This window comes from Crocuta crocuta, unplaced genomic scaffold, assembly GCF_008692635.1.
Source record: "Crocuta crocuta isolate KB4526 unplaced genomic scaffold, BGI_CrCroc_1.0 scaffold83, whole genome shotgun sequence".
NCBI classification, from domain to species: domain Eukaryota; kingdom Metazoa; phylum Chordata; class Mammalia; order Carnivora; family Hyaenidae; genus Crocuta; species Crocuta crocuta.
Window position 1 is genome coordinate 6509067 of NW_027529638.1, and position 20494 is coordinate 6529560.

Here is a 20494-nt window from a genome sequence, read left to right on the forward strand (position 1 = left end):
CTGAAGCAGGCTCCAGGCTCTGAGCTGTCAGCACAGAGCCCGACACGGGGCTGGAACCCATGAACCATGAGATCATGACCTGAGCCAAAGTCAGCCGCTTAATCAACCCAGGTGCCCCGAATTCTACTTTATAACAAAGCTAAAACCTGACAAAACCATCAATGGTATGGCAAAGTTGAGAAAAAACAAAGAAAATACATAAAGTTAAAATCTGACTTACAATGAACCTTTAAATTGACAAAATACTTGATTCTCCAAAGAACAGTGAAAGACAAGGCAAGCCTCTATGGATTGCAGTCTCTCTAAGTATTCTCTTTGGCTGACAGGTTGTAGGCCCCTAATTTGGTTTTTCATCAAAACCCTTGAAAGAGTTTCTCCACTCTGTTTCATTTTTTTTCTCGTCAAATTCTCATAAGTAGTCATTACAATAGTTTGGTTGTTTAGTGGTAATACATTTCTAAATTATTGATGGAAACAATTGTTCCTATTTTCTCTCTAGTTTTCCTGTGTTAAATAACACACTTAACTGATTTATCTTCATTACCAGGAAAAGTTATTGCATTCATTTTTAGTCTAAGAAAACTATTATTAGTAGTTGAACTAATCCCAATTTTGAAAATCAAAATTGCTTTTGGAATTTTAACCCTCCCAAATAAATGTTTATCTTTTTATATGGATGTTTTCTTGATACTTGAGAAAAATTAAAATAATTCCATGATACTAACATGATATGTGTCTTATGCAATGTAAAGTGCCTTTCTCCTCTAACAACTCTAGCATATTAAGAATTTTGGGTTTTTCCCTAAAAGAAAGTGACTTTATTAGTTTTAAGTTCAAATCAATAACATTTCTTTTGGTAAAATTAAGAGACTTAAAACTCTAAAAACATCTTATGGTTGGAAAAAATCTAAAATCTTTCATTGAATAAAGCAGAAGTCTTTTTTCTAAGAGGTTTGGTAAATATAAAGGTATGTTTATAATTTTCTGTTTTATTATGGAAACCTTAAATTTTTTTCCCTATAGCTTTAAAAACACAGTCTGTACTTACCTGGCCCATCAGTCACTTTCTCCAGGCACCGAGGAGCTGCACTAAGAAAGGAGGCATGTTTCATCATAGCCACAAAACTACGAGGTGGCATGTATTTATGTTGAACTTGGGACATCTCATATGATTTTTGAACATCATAGCTGCCAGGTGCTGGAATGTCCTGAAAAAGATTTCAATGGATGAGCGCAAACATATCTTATATGGAATATATCTAAGACTATGTAGCATAGATGTTCACATTAAACAATGACATAAGTAGAAAGATATAAAAATTTTCTTAATCATTTTTTTTTATTTTTTTTATGTTTTATTTATTTCTAGGAGAGAGAGAGAGAGACAGCGTGAGCAGGGGAGGGTCAGAGAGAGAGGGAGTCACAGACTGAAACAGGCTCCAGGCTCTGAGCTGGCAGTCAGCACAGAGCCCGACGCGGGGCTCGAACCCACGAACCGCGAGATCATGACCTAAGCGAAAGTCGGACGCTTAACCAACTAAGCCACCCAGGCGCCCCTCTTAATCATTTTTAAAAAAGAAATTTAAAAGATTATCCCTAACTTTATGCCCTCCTAATAAAAGTGCAAATTTTCTTGTCGAAATTTAAGGTAATATAAATACAATTATGATACTTAGATACATATTCTTTAAAAAAATAGCCTTCATAATATAGATCAAATTTTCATTTTCAAATTTCGTAATGAAAATCAAATTTCATACAGGAATGAGAACAAGAATTTTTTGTTTTTATAAGCAGCAGAATTATCCCTGCAATACTGTTCTATGTGACCATACTTTACTTATTCTACAAATGAGACTGCTTATTTCATTTTTAATAGATTCCAATTAAGTTAAAAGCCTTCTCCTTTCATCATTTATGGCTGTTTATGTGCTCTACAGTTATATTAACATTTTTAATCAACATAAACCACATGGAAATTAATAACCACAATAATAATTCTAAATTCAATTAAATATAAAATATCATATGTTTGTTGCACAATTAATGTCTGTAAACTATTAGCTAATTATTTCAATGAAAAAATTTAACTCATTTTCCTCAAATTATTTTAAAATAGAAAATATTATATGTAACATATCTATTCATCTCTATGATGGAGAAAGACCAAGCTTTTCAAGTTTTAATGATTTACTGGTAGAAAGGTGACCCTTGTGGCTAATGGTGCGCACTCTAGCACTAGACTTCTTGGGTTTCAAATATCTGTGCCTTACCTGTTTAGAGACCCTAAGCAACCCACTTAACTTCTGTGATCCTCAGTTTCCTCATTTGTAAGTGGGAAAAATAATGGTATTTACATCATAAAATCATAGGGTTGTTGTGAGGATTAAATGAGTTAAAACAAGTAAAATACTTAGACTGGTATCTAATTCTATAACAGCATTAGCTAGTCTTAAATATTCTACAAAAGCCAATTTCAATGCAAAAAACAAGACTGAACCACCAGAGTTTGGGCTAACAGGGTAGTATTATAATGTTTCAAATAAGTCAAACAAATTTGGATACTGAAAGATCAGACTTTTAGTTTTTTTTAATTTTTTAATGTTTATTTTTGAGAGGGAGACAGAGACAGAGAACAAGCAGAGGAGGGGCAGAGAGGGAGGGGGACACAGAATTTGAGGTAGGCTCCAGGCTCTGAGCTGTCAGCACAGAGCCTGACATGGGGCTCAAACTCACAAAGCTGTGAGATCATGACCTGAGCCGAAGTCGGACGCTAACAGACTGAGCCACCCAGGCACACCAAAATCATACTTTTAAAGTCCACCTAGAAGCCATACTTTAAAAAACATACTTTCTCTGGTTTCTCATACCCTTGTTATCACCTTGGCAGATTCCCCACAACCTTATCTTCCTCTTCCAAAGAATCACTAAATGTGGTCAGGGTACTGATCGTGACTAGGGGAGAGATTCTTACATGAAATGTCACATTTCTGGTTTAAGTCCTGTGTCAAACACCAAATGCCACAATGGGAACGTCAAGTAAGAAGGGTCAACAGTTGTTTTTTCTGGCTTGCATCAATGGAATATTTACTAAGGGTGAAGATAAGCAATAACAGCAGTAGCTCCAAAGATGACTTCTGGATCTTTGGGGGGCTGCTTCAGGAGTATGTGAAAGGAAAGTGGAAGAGAGTGCCAAAGGACAAAAAAGTCGTGAATGCACACAACATACTCAATAGTATTTAGGAAAGCTTTGCAAAGATCTTTATTGTCCCTACTATGAATTTTAATTTTCTTATCTGAAACTATTACAGTTACTCCTTCCTGAACACCATGCCTGGTGTCACCATCTATTCCTTTTTCCAGTGCCCAACGTCTATATGATTGATGGCTATGGCTCCTGCCACATAGGCATCTTTTTTTGTTTTTTAATGCCTTGAACCAACAGAAAGAACATCAGTGATCACTTTTCTTCAAAAATAGTGTGTTCCCACCCAGGAAAATTCATCAAACTGGTTATCCTAAATTTCAACAGATTCATTGGCTCTTTTATTAAGTGAAAATATATTACCCTTATTCATGATCACCTGTTCTTACAGTATATTTACACTTCTCTGAAAACATTACTCCCTGCTTTTGTCCTTTATCAGTGCTTCTAAGCTCTTCTTACTCATCTTCAATTCTCATTTTTTTCTGAACCAAGAGACTGATTTTTCAAATCAATTTCCTAGATAAATGATTAGTAATACAAATCTGAAACAATGTCTAATAGCCATAATTTAAGCAATACTTATATATGGTGTCCTAAACACCCTTTCAGGAAAAAACAGTATGTGTAGCTAAGATCATCAAATCTCTCTGGGTGATCCTTTATACATCACAGAAAATAGGAAAGGCACATGGTGAGTGGATATGAAAGACATTTTTCATGGCGTTTTTTTTTTTTTTTGGCTTTTTTTTTAACCCAGTTATTTGTATTACACTCCTGTATTTGGAAGATTCTACATACTTCACAGCAGAATCTGAGTTCTGGCCCAAAAACTAAAAATGCCTGATTCGCATCTTCCTGGCCTAATTTTTTAGCTAGGACATGAATCTAGGTCATAGGTTTAAATGACAAACTTTGAACTGGCAGCCAATTATTCAAAGAAACAGAGAGCATTAAAAATTCCATTCTAGTGAGGGGCTGGCAGTGCTAGAAGCTATGTTCAGCTCACAGAGGCAACAAGAGTTAAGTAGAAACTGAGAATGTCATAAAATGTCTAATAAAATAAAAGCTATGCCGCAATGCAAATTGAAGGTAAATCTAAAGTCCGTCTTCATCTAGGAAACCCAGGCCCTACCTAAAAATAACATAATCACAGAATTAAAATAGTTGATGTATGTAAAATTCTTAGAATGATATCTGATACATAACAAGCACTAGAACTTTCTTATATTGCCATCATTGCTGTCATTAGCATTATTATTCCTATTAGGTGTAAAACTGTTTGTAACCCTCAGTGATACCTTCCTTGCCTGGAGAGATGTTAACTGGATATTTAAAAGGAAGGCTGTTAGTCTGTTAAGGCCCAAACAAACAACAATAACAAAAATGAAAGTAGTTAAGTTGTTGAAAATCACAAGCAGACAATGCCCCAGGCAATTAAAACAACAACAACAAACCACAGTTTCAACCAGCTTCAAAGGAAAGCAGGTGATCCCATTTGTTTCAGAAAAACCATTTCACACATTTTGTGACTTTATTCAATTCTGTCAAGCAAGTTGAAGCCCTGTAAAATTCCTCATGCCCAAATACAAGCCTCTTCTTCAAGGTATTTGACAAATTTTGAACTTGGATGGGTAGAAAGCTAAAGAGGAAAGCTGAAAACTTTAGTATAGAGGGTAGAACCTAAAGGAAGAAATGAGACTCTCAGGCTCTCAACTCAAAACTCAAAAGGGTGACAAGGGCAGAACCACAAAGACAGACTGGAATCTTAGTCTTGTACTTCTCAGGCAAACTGTCACTTGTAGGATGAGCCCACAGCAGTCTACAACAGATCTTGACAGCAAGAACCAACCGTATGACGGAAATCCGCGCACTAGACTTAACACTGTGGGTAATTAAACCACAACTACTCCTTTCAAGTTATAAAATAAATGTTCTTTCATTTCAATTTTCATTTCTTTCATTTCTGCTTCTAGGGACAAACATATAAAGACAATGTTCACAGCATAATATAAGAAAGATCACTATGCTTTGGCTAAAATAAGCTTTCATTACATTTTTTGGGTAAGTTGTTTTGGCTGTTATTTCCTACCTATCTGAGTATACTCCAGTCTAAAATTTTATTTTAAAATCCCAAATATATAATTATTTAAAAAATCAGTAGAATTTGGGGCACCTGGGTGGCTGAGTCAGTTAAGCTCAGGTCTTAATATCACAGATCATGGGTTCCAGCCCACATCAGGCTCTGTACAGACAGCTCAGAGCTTGGAGCCTACTTCAGCTCTGTGTCTCTCTTTCTCTCTGCCCCTCCCTCACTCACGCTCTTTCTTTCTCTCAAAGCTAAATAAACACAAAAAAACTTTTTTGAAAATCACTAGAATTTATTTTCTTTTTTAAAATTTTTTTATGTTTTTATTTATTTTTGAGAGGGAGAGAGAGAGAGAGCGTGAGCAGGGGAGGAACAGAGAGAGAGGGAGACAGAATCCAAAGACAGGTTCCAGGCTCTGAGCTAGCTATAAGCACAGTCTGAGGCAGTCCCGAACCCACCAACCGTGATACCATAACCAGAGCTGAAGTAGGACACTTAACCAACTGAGCCACCCAGGTGCCTCTAGAATTTATTTTCTAATGCTGATGCATAGGAGCACATGTACCCCAATGTTCATAGCAGCACTCTCCACAATAGCTAAAACATGGAAAGAGCCTAAGTGTCCATCAACAGATGAATGGATCAAGAAGATGTGGTTTATCTATACCATGGAATACTACATGGCAATGAGAAACAATGAAATCTGGCCATGTGTAGCAACATGGATGGACCTTGAGGGTGTTATGCTGAGCGAAATAAGTCAGGCAGAGAAGGACAAATATCATATGTTTGCACGTATAGGAGGATTAGGAGGAACTTGACGGAGGAACAAGGGGGAGAAGAAGGGGGGAAATGGTGGGGGAAAGGGAGAGAGGCAAACCATGAGAGACTCTTGAATGCTGACAAAAACTGAGGACTGATGGATGTGGGGGGTAGGGGGGGATGGGCATGGAGGAGGACACTTGTGGGGATGAGCACTGAGTGTTATGTGGAAACTACTTTGACAATAAACTATTTTAAAAAAAAAAAAAAAAAGAATTTATTTTCTAATAAAGCTTGTCCTATCAGTTGAGTTAAGCAGACTTCAATGAAACTTTCAATCAAAGCTTTTAATCAAAATCTTTAATCAAATATATAGAGAAAAAAATATTTGGGCCATAAATGTAGTAACGTTTGCCTGAATATGCAGAAAACTTTGATTAAAGCAATTTACCAATATGCTTATATAAGTTGCTTCATCTTTGGCTTTGTAGAGAAGAAAGGCATTTCAGATGGTAATTAAATTAGCTTTGCTTTGCGTATTGCAAATTATAACTACAAACACATTACCCTTTCCATTTTTCATCTTTCCTAACATTCGTCATCCTGAAAATATGCCTCTTTAAATATATGACTTAGGAGGGGCACCTGGGTGGCTTAGTCGGATGGGCGGCCGACATCAGCTCAGGTCATGATCTCATGGTCTGTGGGTTCGAGGCCCGCATTGAGCTCTGTGCTGGCAGCTCAGAGCCTAGAACCTGCTGCCGATTCTGTGCCTCCCCCTCTCTCTGCCCCTCCCCTGCTTACTCTGTCTCTCTCCTTCTCAAAAATAATAAACATTAAAAAATTTTAAATAAATATGAGTTAGGAAAGAAAAAGTACTATTCTAGAACAAAAACATAATAATATATAATATTAGTATAGATAGGAAATTATACTGTTTTATGAGAGGCAAAAATAGAAAATAATGATTTTATTTGCCATAATCCCCTGACACATCAGAAAAGAGTTTTTACCCTACTGCCGTTTTATGAAAGGAACTAAAATTGTAAGCTATACCATGATACTTCAGGCTCAGTAAAGAGTAACAAAAAGTGCTGATGGACAATATCACGTAGATAATAAAACCACTGATTTCACATACTTTCTCTAAGGTAACATTATACAATTCACACTTGAATCACAAATTTGTAGTTGTTTGCTGACATTTGCATTTCATTAGCCTCAGATAGCCTTAAAATAAAACTCATTATCTTCCCTTTCCCAACTACACAAATCTCTATCCTTTCTTACCTACCTACAATAACTCTTTATTTAGCCAGGTCTGCAAATAGAAAGCTGGCATTTACTTTTCTTCACCTTCCTCTCCCATATCTAAAAATCTTAAGTTATAACCATTGTGATTTCTCTCACTTTATCCTTTTCTTTTCTTTTCTTTACTACCAAAACAATCCTGCTATGAGTTTTAAAATATACCTGACAAATAACTGTACTGTCTCTTTAAACTTTAGGTCTCTGTCTCAAACCATTTGCATCACAGTTGCAAATAAGTTATTGAACTAAAACATGACAAAATTCTGCTGGAAACATGCATTTGTTCCTGAGTGCTTTGTGAAAATTTTTCAGACAACTATCTTTGGCAGTAGAAGTCTTTTTAAATGTGAAGGCAAATTTACAACTGTGAAACGGGAGTTCAAGTAGATCTTTTCCATTGTTGATTACCCAGCTACAAGTGACAGCCTTCACTTTTCAATTCTTCTGTTCCTTATTATATAAATATACTTACTTATGTAAACACATAAAAATAAGTATATGATATACTTACTGCATAAACACATAAACAAAGAGTTCATTAAACAAATATATTTATTTGACTATTTCTTTCTTCATCAATGTAAAAGCAAGAAGAAGGTATATAGATACCTGATGCTTTCTCAAATAAGATTCTATTTACATATTGGCAGATTAATTTTCCTTTTATACTCTCAAAGAAAGCGGACATTAAAAATCCAGGAGCAAAGTGGCACCACAATAGCATTGGACATTTCAGCCCTTTCATGCTTTCTCCTGTACCATTCTTTTTTTTTTTTTTAACGTTTATTTATTTTTTAGAGAGCGCAAGCATGGAAGAGGCAGAGAGAAGGGGACAGGATCTGACGTGGGACCTGAGATGACAGCGGTAAGCCCAACATGGGGCTCAAACTCATGAACCATGAGATCATGCATGACCTGAGCAGAAGTCAGTCGTTCAACTAACTGAGCCACCCAGGCATTCCTTTCCTGTATCATTCTTAGACTGTAGCCCTCATCCTTATGTTCTCAAGATACTGATTACAGCTCAAACCATAACATTCTCATTTCAGAAATGAAAGTAAAGGACAAAAGGCAAAAATATGTTTAACAACACAACAGTCTTCTCTGAAGGACTTTCCCAATCTCATAACTTTTGCTTTCTTTGCATTAAAGTATGTCAAGTAACTACCCTATAAGAGAACTTGAATAAAACAGTTGTTTTAACAGGGTACATTGTTCTTTAAATAAAATTGGGTTCCGTTAGTAAGGAAGAAAAGGAAAATAAATATGGGGTTGGCAACTAGTAATCTCAGTCATAATAATTTTCTGCCTTTGAGGTACTAGAATTATAAAATATACCTCACTTCTAGAGTACTATCCAGGATATTATACTATCTCACTCAAAAGTTATTTTGACCCAAGGGCTTTGTGCTCTAATTCTTGGTCATCTTGTGGGTCTCAACCTTCCCTGAAGCCATTAGCTGTCAGGTCTCCAGGGACACACTTTCAGGACACATCGCTCTTAACTTTGCTGCAGTTGTTACACCTGCCATTAAATAAGTCTTCAATTACTTCTTACATCATTCATCCATATCATTCATCCTCATGGGTATGTAAACTTCTTGAAGGTTCAGAAAGTATTGTTTTGTTGATCATTGTATCTTCCAGTGATAGCAAGTGCCATGCACACAGTAAGTGATCAGTGAATATATTTTAATCAGTGAGAAATTATATCAGCTAATGAGAGAGTGAATGAAAATGTCAGTATCTACCTTGAAGTCTTCCCTCCCATGTGTGGACTTATCACTGAGCTCCCCCATAACAGCACGGTTGCCATAATACCTTGAAAGTATTTTCATCCCTAGAGTACCTAAATTTGTCTCACATATAAGTATTTAATATAAATGTGTGCTGGGTAAAGACTGTTCAAGTACTGCTTTCTCTAAAGATGCTCCTGTTTCTAGTAAAAATAGGTATAACTTAAAATCTCAGCAATGATGTAGCATACATCTATTCATACTGATGAAGGACTAACTTTCACAAAATCATTAGGTAGTTAAATTTGATTAATATTTTATGTGAGATGCATTCTACTAAAAGTAGACTTTTATTTTTGATGTTTGAGCTTTTCAGGACCTCCTTTGACATTGGTTTTACAGAAAAAATGTATATTTCGGCAGATTAAAATAAAACACATGAACATAAATGGCCTATATAACCTTTCTTTTCCTGTAAATGCTAATGTTACAGAGGCAAGAAAAAAAGGCATAGATTATTGCCAGTCATAATAGTTCTAATTGACATGATATCATTTCTTCAAGTTTTATCAACTCCATACAAATCCAGAAGTTGATTCTTTTGTAAGTTAAATGTGAAAAGAAAGTTAATGTAAGTGATTTTTTTTTAAGAAGGTAATTGTTCCTAGAACCCGTTGGACATATTTGGATAAGGCACTAAAAATTATCTTGACAAAATTAGAAAACTTAAAACAGTTAAATTTTGAATGTGATTTGTGAGGGATGTTTGAATGTGAATAGGAGAGTAGGGAAAATTTTAATTCACCCTAGAGAAATGTCTACAAGTAAAATTCTAATCAGTTTGTTATGTTCAAACTTTTTGAAATCAAATGACTCCTACTGTCATCTATTATGTTCAGTTTCACAAGAATTACCCCTTATATAAAAAGAAGGATCATTTTAAGATTGTACTATTGAAATACCACAGAACTTGAAGGCAGAATTACTGGGTTATATTCATAGCCATTTTATTAGCTTCATGTAGGCCTTCAAGAACCTTACTCATCAAAGCCTCTCTCACCCTGATGCTGCTGAAGGTCATGCTCAGAAATATTTAGTGGGTCACTGTGCAAATGATGTGTTTTCTCCTTTCTCTTCTTCCTATGACATTGGCAGTGAGATGAGTCGTAGAACTATTCATATTTGGGAGTTGCCTCTCCCACAGTAAGCTACAAGTAGGCAAGATGATCCTGGCTTCCTTTCTGTAAGCTATAAATATCTCAGCATTCCATTACCTGAATCAAAAAATAATTTCGGCTGGGATGCCTGGGTGCCTCAGTCAGTTAAATGTCCTACTCTTGGTATTGGCTCAGGTCATGATCTCACAGTTTGGGAGTTTGAGCCTCGTGTTGGGCTGGCTCTGTACTGTCAACATGGGGCCTGCTTGGGATTCTCTCTCTCTCCTTTTCTCTGCCCCTCCCCTGCCTCTCAAAATAAATAAATAAACTTAAAAAATAAAATAAAATAATAATTACAGTTATATCTAGACAAAGAAAAGTAGAGGTGATGATGACAGACAAGAATAAACTATGAAAAAGAGAGGAGAGAAAACAGGCAATTAAGACAAAGGAGAAATGGAACTACAGGTGTTGAAGGCTGCCTATACACAGAGATAAAGGGTCCTGGTAATGTTAACTATACACTCAAATAACTATCTTCCAGGTTCTGACACATAGTTTATAGATCTCAATAGCAAAAGGCAAACTGTACATTTGAAATGAAGGAAACCAAATTACTCTCCGCATATGTTACTATATCTTTTTCTAATGAATGAAATATATTTTAAATATCCCATCTCCTTCCAGATTTTTAGTGCTTACATAGCACTAGAATTGTTCAAGTTGTTTATACCTAGTGTCAAATTTAATAGTGATGCTTTTTTAGTGACACTAAATGTTTCTTGATTGAATAGATAAAGAAACAAATAGGCAGAATAAAACATTAGATTTAAAAGCTTCAAGGGTTCTATCACCACTGTTTCTAAGAGTCACACATATAAAGGTTATAGCCATCTACAAACATCCAAAATATCTTTTAACTTCATAAAGAACCAAGAAAATGATCATCTAGAATAATGCTAATATCCTTACTTCTTCCTTTCCCTTCTTTCCAAAAGTTTGTTATATTGTTTCCCCTGTATTATAAACAAAATGCTGCTTCAGTGATCCTGTTCTTTTNGGCTCGAACCCACGAACCGCGAGATCATGACCTAAGCGAAAAGTCGGACACTTAACCGACTAAGCCACCCAGGCGCCCCGACAGTGATCCTGTTTTTAAATGCTACACTATTTTAGTTTTGGCCTTAAAAAAATGTACTGAGTCTTTACTAAGCACTGACGCTAGTGTCCATCCATAGTAAAGACTGTGGACTCTGAAGCTATGTTGCCTGGATTCAAGCCCTGGCTCAGTATTTGTGTTAATCATATGACCATGGGTAAATCTTATATCTCAATTTCCTCATCTATAAAATGGGAATAATAATAGTACCTACCTTGTAGTCTTGCTGTAAGGATTAAATGAGTTAATATATGTGCAACACAGAGTGCTAGGTAAATAGATGAGCACTAGGTAAATTTTAGTTATTAATATACTTAACAAATACTGATATTTCGCTGATACTTGATTTTTCCCCAAATAACTACTACAACTATAATTTGAAAGTAATATAATCTTCAATGTCAGAAATAAATTAATTTTAGAACATGCAGGGTTTTTTTTGAACATGCAGTTTAAAAAAGTACCAGTACATCCGTTTCAAATGACAAAAAGCACAAAGACTGACATAAAACTGTAACTTGGTTATGGGCCAAATATAATTTAACAAATATCTTCATTAGACATTAAAAAAACCCCGAAACTCAGAATAGAGTCCTCTATCATTTACTAACATTATTAAAGAAACGTCAGGCTTTAAAAAAATAAAAAAGATCTTTTCCCCATGCATTTCAGGAAGATGAATCAATTCTTTTTAAAAAGTATTATTTATTGAACAATTTCAAATGTCTTTGTTAGAGTTATTGGAAATCTACATTTCAATATATTAAAGAAAATGTAAATTTTCTAGTCCCAGGTTCTGGTTTTGTAGAATACTGATACTTTCAATACCTTAAAGACACAACTATCATAAGAAAAGTGAATTTCTGATTTATAAAGTTAGTCCATATTAATGCCTATACAATTAAAGGCAAAGTCAATTTAACATGGACAGAAGCATGTGGAAAAAAAGACAAATGTAAGAGAAGGAAAAAAGAAAGTTCATGGTTTCAGTTTAGAAAAGCATCTAAGTCATATCTCTCATGGAGCCACTCCAAATTTGCCAGAGAAGTCACAGGAAAAATTGAAAAGAAACATACACACACACACACACACACACACACACACACACACAGCAAAATGAACAAAAACAAGCTAACAAACCGGAAGTAAAAAGGAATATCTAACTTCAATCATATAGTCCTGAATGGCAAACAAAAAATTGGTATGAAACACTTACTTTGTTTTATTTACCTGAAATAGATAACACCAATTAGCATAAAAAGAGAAACTGCATCCTGTCTCCAATGTCTTTGGCTAGCTCAGAGATCTAAGATCTGTACGACATAGATTACTGGGCCAGTATAGATCATCTTTGATGTAATTGGGTATTGTTCTATTTTCCTTTCTCATCACTATGCTACATTCCCATTGTAAAAATTTAAAATACAAAGTTAAGAAGAAAATCCCTCTTTTACCAACCTGCACAGTTGTGCTCACTGAAGATCACTCATATTTTATTCTACTCTATAACTTTAACCAGGCTTCACTAGTGAACATGTAACTCATTTCCACTTTTGCATTGTTATAAATAGTTACATAATAAATGAACACATATACACAGATGTCTATGTACTTCTGGGCAAATGCCAAGATAAATTCCTGAAAAACTGAATTGTTAAGGCAAGGGATATGTGCAATTTAAGTTTTGATTGAAATTACCAAGTAGTTTCAGAAAGGTTTTAGCAATGTAAACTCCCCCAGTGGTACACAGGCCCTTGAACAACATGAGTTTGAACTACATGAATCCACTTAACATGCAGATTTTTAAAAATAAGTATAGTGAAAAATTTTTGGAGATTTGCAACAATTTGAAAAAATACACATATAGACCATGTGGCCTAGAAGTATGGAAAATTTTAGAAAAAAGTTAGGTATATCATGAGTGCATAAAACATATGTAGATATTATTTTATCATTCACAATAAAATATTTACAAAGTTAAAATGTATCAAAACGTACACACACATACATACATACACACACACATACTTACAGATAGTACACAGCACCATTTGCAGATGAGAGAAATGTAAACACATATAAAAATTCAGTATTGAATCATAACTGTATAAAATTAACTGTACTATGTACAGTACTACTGTGATAATTTCATAGCCACCTCCTGTTGCTATTCAGTGAGCTCAAGTGTTGCAAATATCTGCTTAAAACACCATGTGACACTAATTCCTCCATATGAACAGTTTCTCTCTCCACTAAATTGCCTACCACAGGACAAAGTGATCTCTTGTGGTTCTCACATATTTTTCAACATGTTAAATACAATACTGTTAGCCCTAAATAATACTGTAAGACCCATACAAAGTGCCACTAGTGATGCTGGCAGTGTTCTGAAGAAGCACAAAAAAAGTCATGTCAGGAAAAAGTTGAATTGCTTGATATGTACCTTAGATTGAGGTCTGCAGCCCACCATTTCAAAATAAATGAATCCAGTGTTAAAAGCCAATGTAAAAAAAGAAAAGACAATTTGTGAAGCCGTCACTGTAGCTACACCAGCAGGCACAAAAACCTTGCACTTTCGGTGAAATACTTTTTTATCTTGTATTAAAAATGTAGCTTTTATGTGGGTGCAGGATTGCTATAAGAGAGGTATATCTATAGACTCTAATATGATTCAAGGAAAACTGAAGTCATTATAGGACAACTTAAACCAAAAAGAAAGTAAAAGGACTAACACTGGAGAATGTAATGCCAGCAAAAGATGGTCTGAGGATCTTTAAAAGAGGTGTGGCTCAAAAAACTGTCAAGGTAACAGGAAAAACAGTTTCTGCCCATTCAAGAGACAACAGACAATTTCCCAGGCACCATCAAGAAAATCACTGAAGAGAAAGGATATCTGCCTGAGTAGGTTTTTAATGCCGTATTCTGAAAACAAAAATGCCAAAAGACATTGGTAAGGAAAAGAAGCAAACACCAGGACTTAAGTCAGGAAGAGATAGGCTAATTCTACCGGTTTGTACAAATGCAGTCACTTTTATGATCAGGACTGCCCTTATCTATAAAACTGCTAACCTCCAAGCCTTGAAGGGAAAGAATAAAACACCAGCTACTAGTCTTGTCATTGTACAAGAAGGCTTGGACAAAAATCCTTTTCCGAATTGGTTTTATTGGTGCTTTGTCCTTGAAGTCAGGAAGTATCTTGCCAGTAAGGAGACTGCCTTTTTATTTTTTTCCCCTTTCTAAGTGTTTAGGAATTGTTTACTTACAAAAATAAAGACAATGGGATTATCTATTAGGTTCTAAAAGTGCCCATGCATTAAATCACTCAAATTCCCCTCTTAAAAAACAAAGCAAAACAAAACAAAACAAATTCCCCTTCTAAAAAAAAAACAACAACCACCTTAAATTACAGTGCTATTAAGTTTCCTTACAATAAGGAATAAGACCAAGCTATACTAGAGAACAAAAACCTGAAATTCTAGGCATGAAAATAATTTAGTAGACATCTGGTTTATTCAAACATTAGGCCTACTGAAGATAGAATTAACAGAGCTCATGAAGTAGGGGGAAAATTCCATCCAGCACCTGCTTCACTGAAAATTTCCTGGGAGAAAAATTTATGCATTGTGTACTACAGTCTTCCCTAAAAGCATCCACATTGCTTGATATGGATTAACTTTAATAGATGAGTAACTTTCAGTACACCCAACTGGGCAAGTAGCATTAGTGATACAACTTTCCGAAACATTCTTAGGCACAAGAAATAGCACTGCCTACAGGAGAGTCTTTGATAATCAAAGAAAAGAATATCACTAAATACAATCTTACAAATAAGAAGGAAAATATATGCATTTTTGGCAATGTATTGTTTTATGTATCAGGAAAAATATCACAATGAGATCTTCTATGAATTCAAAACATTAATTGTTACACTCAAATTTAAACAATTCTGAAGTTATCTTGTGGTATTAGACATCAGAGAAAAAGAAAACCATTAATCTGAATGGAATTTAGGAAAGAAATGCAGGACTAATATGGAAAAGGAACAAGCACTTTTTTGGCTAACTCATTTTTAAAAATGCCAAATAGGGGCTCCTGGGTGGCTCAGTCAGTTAAGTGTCTGACTTCAGCTCAGGTCATGATCTTCCAGTCTGTGAGTTCAAGCCCCACATCAGACTCTGTGCTGACAGCTCAGAGAATAGAGCCTGCTTTGGATTCTCTTTGCCCCTCCCCGGCTTTTGCTCTTTCTCTCTCTCAAAAATAAATAAACATTAAAAAAAATTTTAAATGCCAAATCAACATTTTCAAATTTTACTAAACAAAATAAAAGCAGATCACCATTACAACTCAAGAGGCTAATCTAAATATGCACTTGACAATAAAGCATATCTGAGTATGAAGTAAAAAACAAGTTTTCCAAAAAACCATCAAATGTATCATCTTCAAATACCCAAATAATAAATCACTTCTGCAGTCCTCTAGTTGAGTGGAATAAAAATGAATTGAAGATTTATTGTTGGGGCAAACATCTGTAGTACAGTAGTATGAATCTTGGGTATTATGCATAATTAGTTGAATCAAGTTAGAAAGTTCAAAATCTTATAGGAAACTTTTGTGTGTGTGTGTGTTAAAGTCTATAAGCCAGCTGACCCAAGAGCAACTGAGATATCTAACCTGTTCAGGGAGACCAGACATTATTTTAAATCTTCGTTCTTTGAAGGCAATTAAAAATTACAATTCCAACAACCCACAAACCAAATTTAAAAAATTGTAGAAAGTAATTAAAACCACATTCAAAGAGCCAATTTTTTTTTCAGCTCAATTTCAATACCTCAAGGGGAAAAAAAAAGCATTCTTCTTTTGATACTGGACAATGCTCCCATCCACCACATGCATTCAACAGCAAAGGCAACAGAGTGGTCTACCTTCTATCCAACACATTTCTAATTCAGCCTCTGAAACAGGTCACAAACACCCCGAAGGTTCCTAATACATGGTACTCTATGGAAAGCATTATCAATCCTGTGGAAAAGAACCACAATACAGAGATCATTAAAGTCTGGAAGGATTACACCACTGAAGATGTCATCGTTGCTATAGAAACAGCCATGAAAACCAGCAAGCCTGCAACAATAAATTCCTACTGGATAAAACTGTATCCGACAGGTTTTTTTTTTTCTTTTTATTAAAGTTTTCACTTAAATTCTAGTTAACATACAGGATAATACTAGTTTCAAGTGTACAATTTAGTAATTGTACTTACAACACTTACATACAATACCTGGTGTTCATCAAAAGTGCCTGCCTTAATCCCTATCACCTATTTTACCCATCTCCCCACCCATCTTCCCTCTGGTAATGATCAATTTGTTCTCTGTAGTTAAGTGTTTATTTCTTGGTTTACCTCTCTTTTTTTCCCCATGTTCATTTGTTTCTTAAATTCTGCATATGAATGAAATGATATGGGATTTGTCTTCCTCTGACTGGACATATTTTGCTTAGCATAATATTCTCTAGCTACATCCACATCATTGAAAATGTCAAGATTTCATTCTTTTTGATGGGTGAGTAATATTCCATTATATCTATCTATCTATGGTTGATCGATAGATGGATAGGTAGATAGATCACATCTTTATTCCTCAGTTGAAAGACATTTGAGCTATTTCCATAATTTGGCTATTGTAGACAATGTTGCTATAAACATGGGGGGTACATGTAACTCTTCAAATTATTGTTTTTATATTCTTTGGGTAAATATCTAGCAGTGTAATTGCTGTATAGTTCTCTTTTTAACTTTTTGAGGAACCGCCACACTGTTTTCCACAGTGGCTGTACCAGTTTGTCCCACCAGCAGTGCAAGAGTGTTCCCCCTTCACATCTGTGCCAACATCTGTTGTTTCTTGGGTTGTTGTTAGCCATTCTGACAGGTGTGAGGTGATATCTCACTGTAGTTTTGATTTGTATCTCCCTGAAAAGATGTTGAGCATCTTTTCATGTGTCTGCTGGCCATCTTTATGTGTTCTTTGGAAAAGTGTCTATTCATGTGTCTAAATGTTTTTGCATTGCTTCCTATGACTTACAACAAATACAATTTTTTAAAAAAATCATGAAAAAGACTGGAGATACAGCAAAAGAGGTGGAAGGAGAAAATTTCAAGGTAAGTATTTTGGAAAAATTCAAGATCTAATAGATACCACACCAAAGGAATGAACAGATGACAGCCTTATGGAGATGAGTACTTCTGAACCAGTACCAGATGATGGGGAAGAAGACACAGAAGAAGTAGTGCCAGAAAACAAACTGATATTAGTCAATGTGGCAGAAGGGTGCTGATTATTTAAGACTCCTTTTAACTTCCCTTATGACATGGACCCAGCACTGAAACTAAAACAAGTGGTGGAAGAAGGACTGATTGGTATCATACAGCAATATTTTTAGAAAAATGAAAAAAGCTGAAAAGACAGACAGAAATTATGTGTATATTAGGTAAAGTTGCACCAAGTGTGCCCACCTCTTTTGCCTCTCCTTCCAACTTCTCTACCTGTTCTACCTCTGCCACCCCTGAGACCACAAGACCAACATCTCCTCTTCCTCCTCCTCCTCCTCAGCCTACTCAACATGAAAATGATGAGGATGAAGACCTTTAAGATGATCCACTTCCACTTAATGAATAGGAAATAATCATCATGCAGTATAGTCAATAAACTTAACTGTTGTACATGTGTGTCTTTGTGTGAAAATCTAATAATTGTACAACAAGAACCATATAAGATGGTTCTGCCATCATCATCATCAGTGGCTAAGTATTTATCATGTAGGACATCATGTACAAAACTATATGGAAGTGGTACCCCATCGTCACACAGGCATAAAATGAGTGATATTTAATAAAAAATTAGTAATGTGTTCATTTTCTGTTTTATAACTTTGCTCGCAAAGGATTACATTACTGTACAGTATGCCTCTCTCTCATCATTGAAAAAACTGCCTATTATCACAGGTAAGTGGCTTTAAAAAAAAAGTGTCCAATACTGCACTATGAATATTATTGTAATACTATATGCCATAAAAATTTTATGATTACTTCATTAGTGCCTAGGTTACCATAAAGCAATCATATTGCTGCTTCTTCATTATCAATGCATGAATCATCATACCTGTAAATAAATATAAATTTCTTTTTCACATTATCTTTTCATTTTTTATATCCAGTGTAATACATATAATATCTATAGTATTTTTGTATCATATAAGACAGCATTGATGTAGGCACTGAACTTCATTTTTGTAAACAATGTAAACTTAACAGTATCAATAAATACAGCACAGTACTGTAAATGTATTTCTTCTTCCTTATGAGTCTCTTAACATTTTCTTTCCTCTAGTTTGTGTTATTGTAATAAATATAGTATATAATATATATAAAATTGCTATATGGAAACCAACTTGACAATAAACTATATTAAAACAGTAATAATGTTAAATAAAGGTGGCAAAAACAGAAATATATATACATATGTAAAATACAAAACATATGTTAACTGACTGCTTGTGTTATCATAAGGCTTCTGGTCAATAGTAAGCTATTAGCAGTTAAGTGGTGACCTCAAAAGCTACACACAGATGTTTTTTTCCTTTCTTTTTTTTTTTTTTTTTTTTTTACTTTGAGAGAGAGAGCTCGCGTGCATGCTGGGGAGAGAGGCAGAAGAGAGAGAATCTTAAGCAAGCTTCACGCTCATCACAAAGCCCAATACAGGGTCGATCCCACAACCCTAGGATCATGACCTGAGTGGAAGAGTTATGATGAGCATCAAGAGTCCAATGCTCAACTGTCTGAGCCACCCAGGCACCACTATTCCACACAGTTTCACCTATGCAGGGGGTTGCTGTCCCCTGCCCTTGCATTGTTTGAGGGTCAATTGTAGATCTATTTCCCCTACCTTTGCCAACACTATTATCTATTTGAAATCTCCTAAATGAGAAAAATTTTCTATTTTAAAAAAATCTACATTTCTTTAATTTCAAGTGAATTTAAGCATCTTTTCATGTGTTCATTAGGTTTCTATGGCTCATTTTCTAATTGAGTTCAACTCTTTTCTTTCCACTTTTGTAATCTCTTCGTGTATACTGAGGAAATAGTGTTTGTCTTCATATGCATTTAAAATATTATTCACAGTTTATAGTTTTCCCCTTGCCTTTATATATGGCATTTGTCTTATGGTATGGAAATTTTCAGTTTTGTTTATTTTTGGTAAGGCGTTTTGTAGTCATTTTTATTTAGTTTTGCTACAGAAAAGTGTTAAGCTTTATGGAGTCACATTTTCTTGAGGTTTCCTTTGTAGTTGCCCTGTTTCCTCCTTTGGATAATTTTTCTTTAACATTTAAATATTTAATCAACTAAAATCTGTTTTATAGGAAAAGTAATCAACTTATATTTCTGTAGGTACTTGAAATTTGTCACTCTTAGAGTATAAATATTACCAGTAGAAAATAGGAGAACTGATCACAGAAGATAGCATTGTAGGAAGACCCATCATAAAAGCCAAACAGTACAGTCAGAGATAGAGAGAAATGCTAGCAGTACTTAGCAGAGTACTTTTCCATTTACTCCACAGGTTCAAGGTGCTGAAAATAAACTTGGCAGGGGGAGNGTGAATGCCTACTAGATAATGAAAATTGATCAAAGATCTACAAATCAACTTGAACAGCAGCTGTAGATTAGACGATAAACTATCACTCAACTCAATAGTGAGTAGGTTTAAAAAGAAAGCCACAAACCCCAAATGTTGATAAATACTGAGTTTAGATAGTCTTATCATTATTTGAGCATGTTTAAAATGTATGGCAGCATGTGAGTTTGACAGAGAAGAATGATGAATATGAAAACCTTTGTTGTGTTATTTTCTATCCTTTTCCATATGTTTGAAACACTTCCTAAACCAAAGATTTAAAATGGTGTGTGAAAAAATAACATAACAAGAACTAATATAAATTTATTTATTTGGCTAGTTTCAGGATAACAAAGGCCTTAAAATTCCATAAAAATAACCCAAAGGAAAAAAAATCAATAAAAGT

The 20494-nt window shown here is 34.8% G+C and overlaps 1 protein-coding gene across 4 annotated transcripts in view; it reads right to left on the reverse strand.

Annotated features, from left to right (window-relative positions):
- Positions 1–20494, reverse strand: part of STPG2 (sperm tail PG-rich repeat containing 2) — a 506065-nt gene that overhangs the window by 296065 nt on the left and 189506 nt on the right. For all 4 annotated transcript variants that reach the window (XM_077762315.1, XM_077762314.1, XM_077762317.1 and 1 more), the window contains one exon: positions 1049–1208. In XM_077762315.1, coding sequence (XP_077618441.1) covers positions 1049–1208 — 160 coding nt within the window. The remainder of the gene's footprint in view (positions 1–1048; positions 1209–20494) is intronic.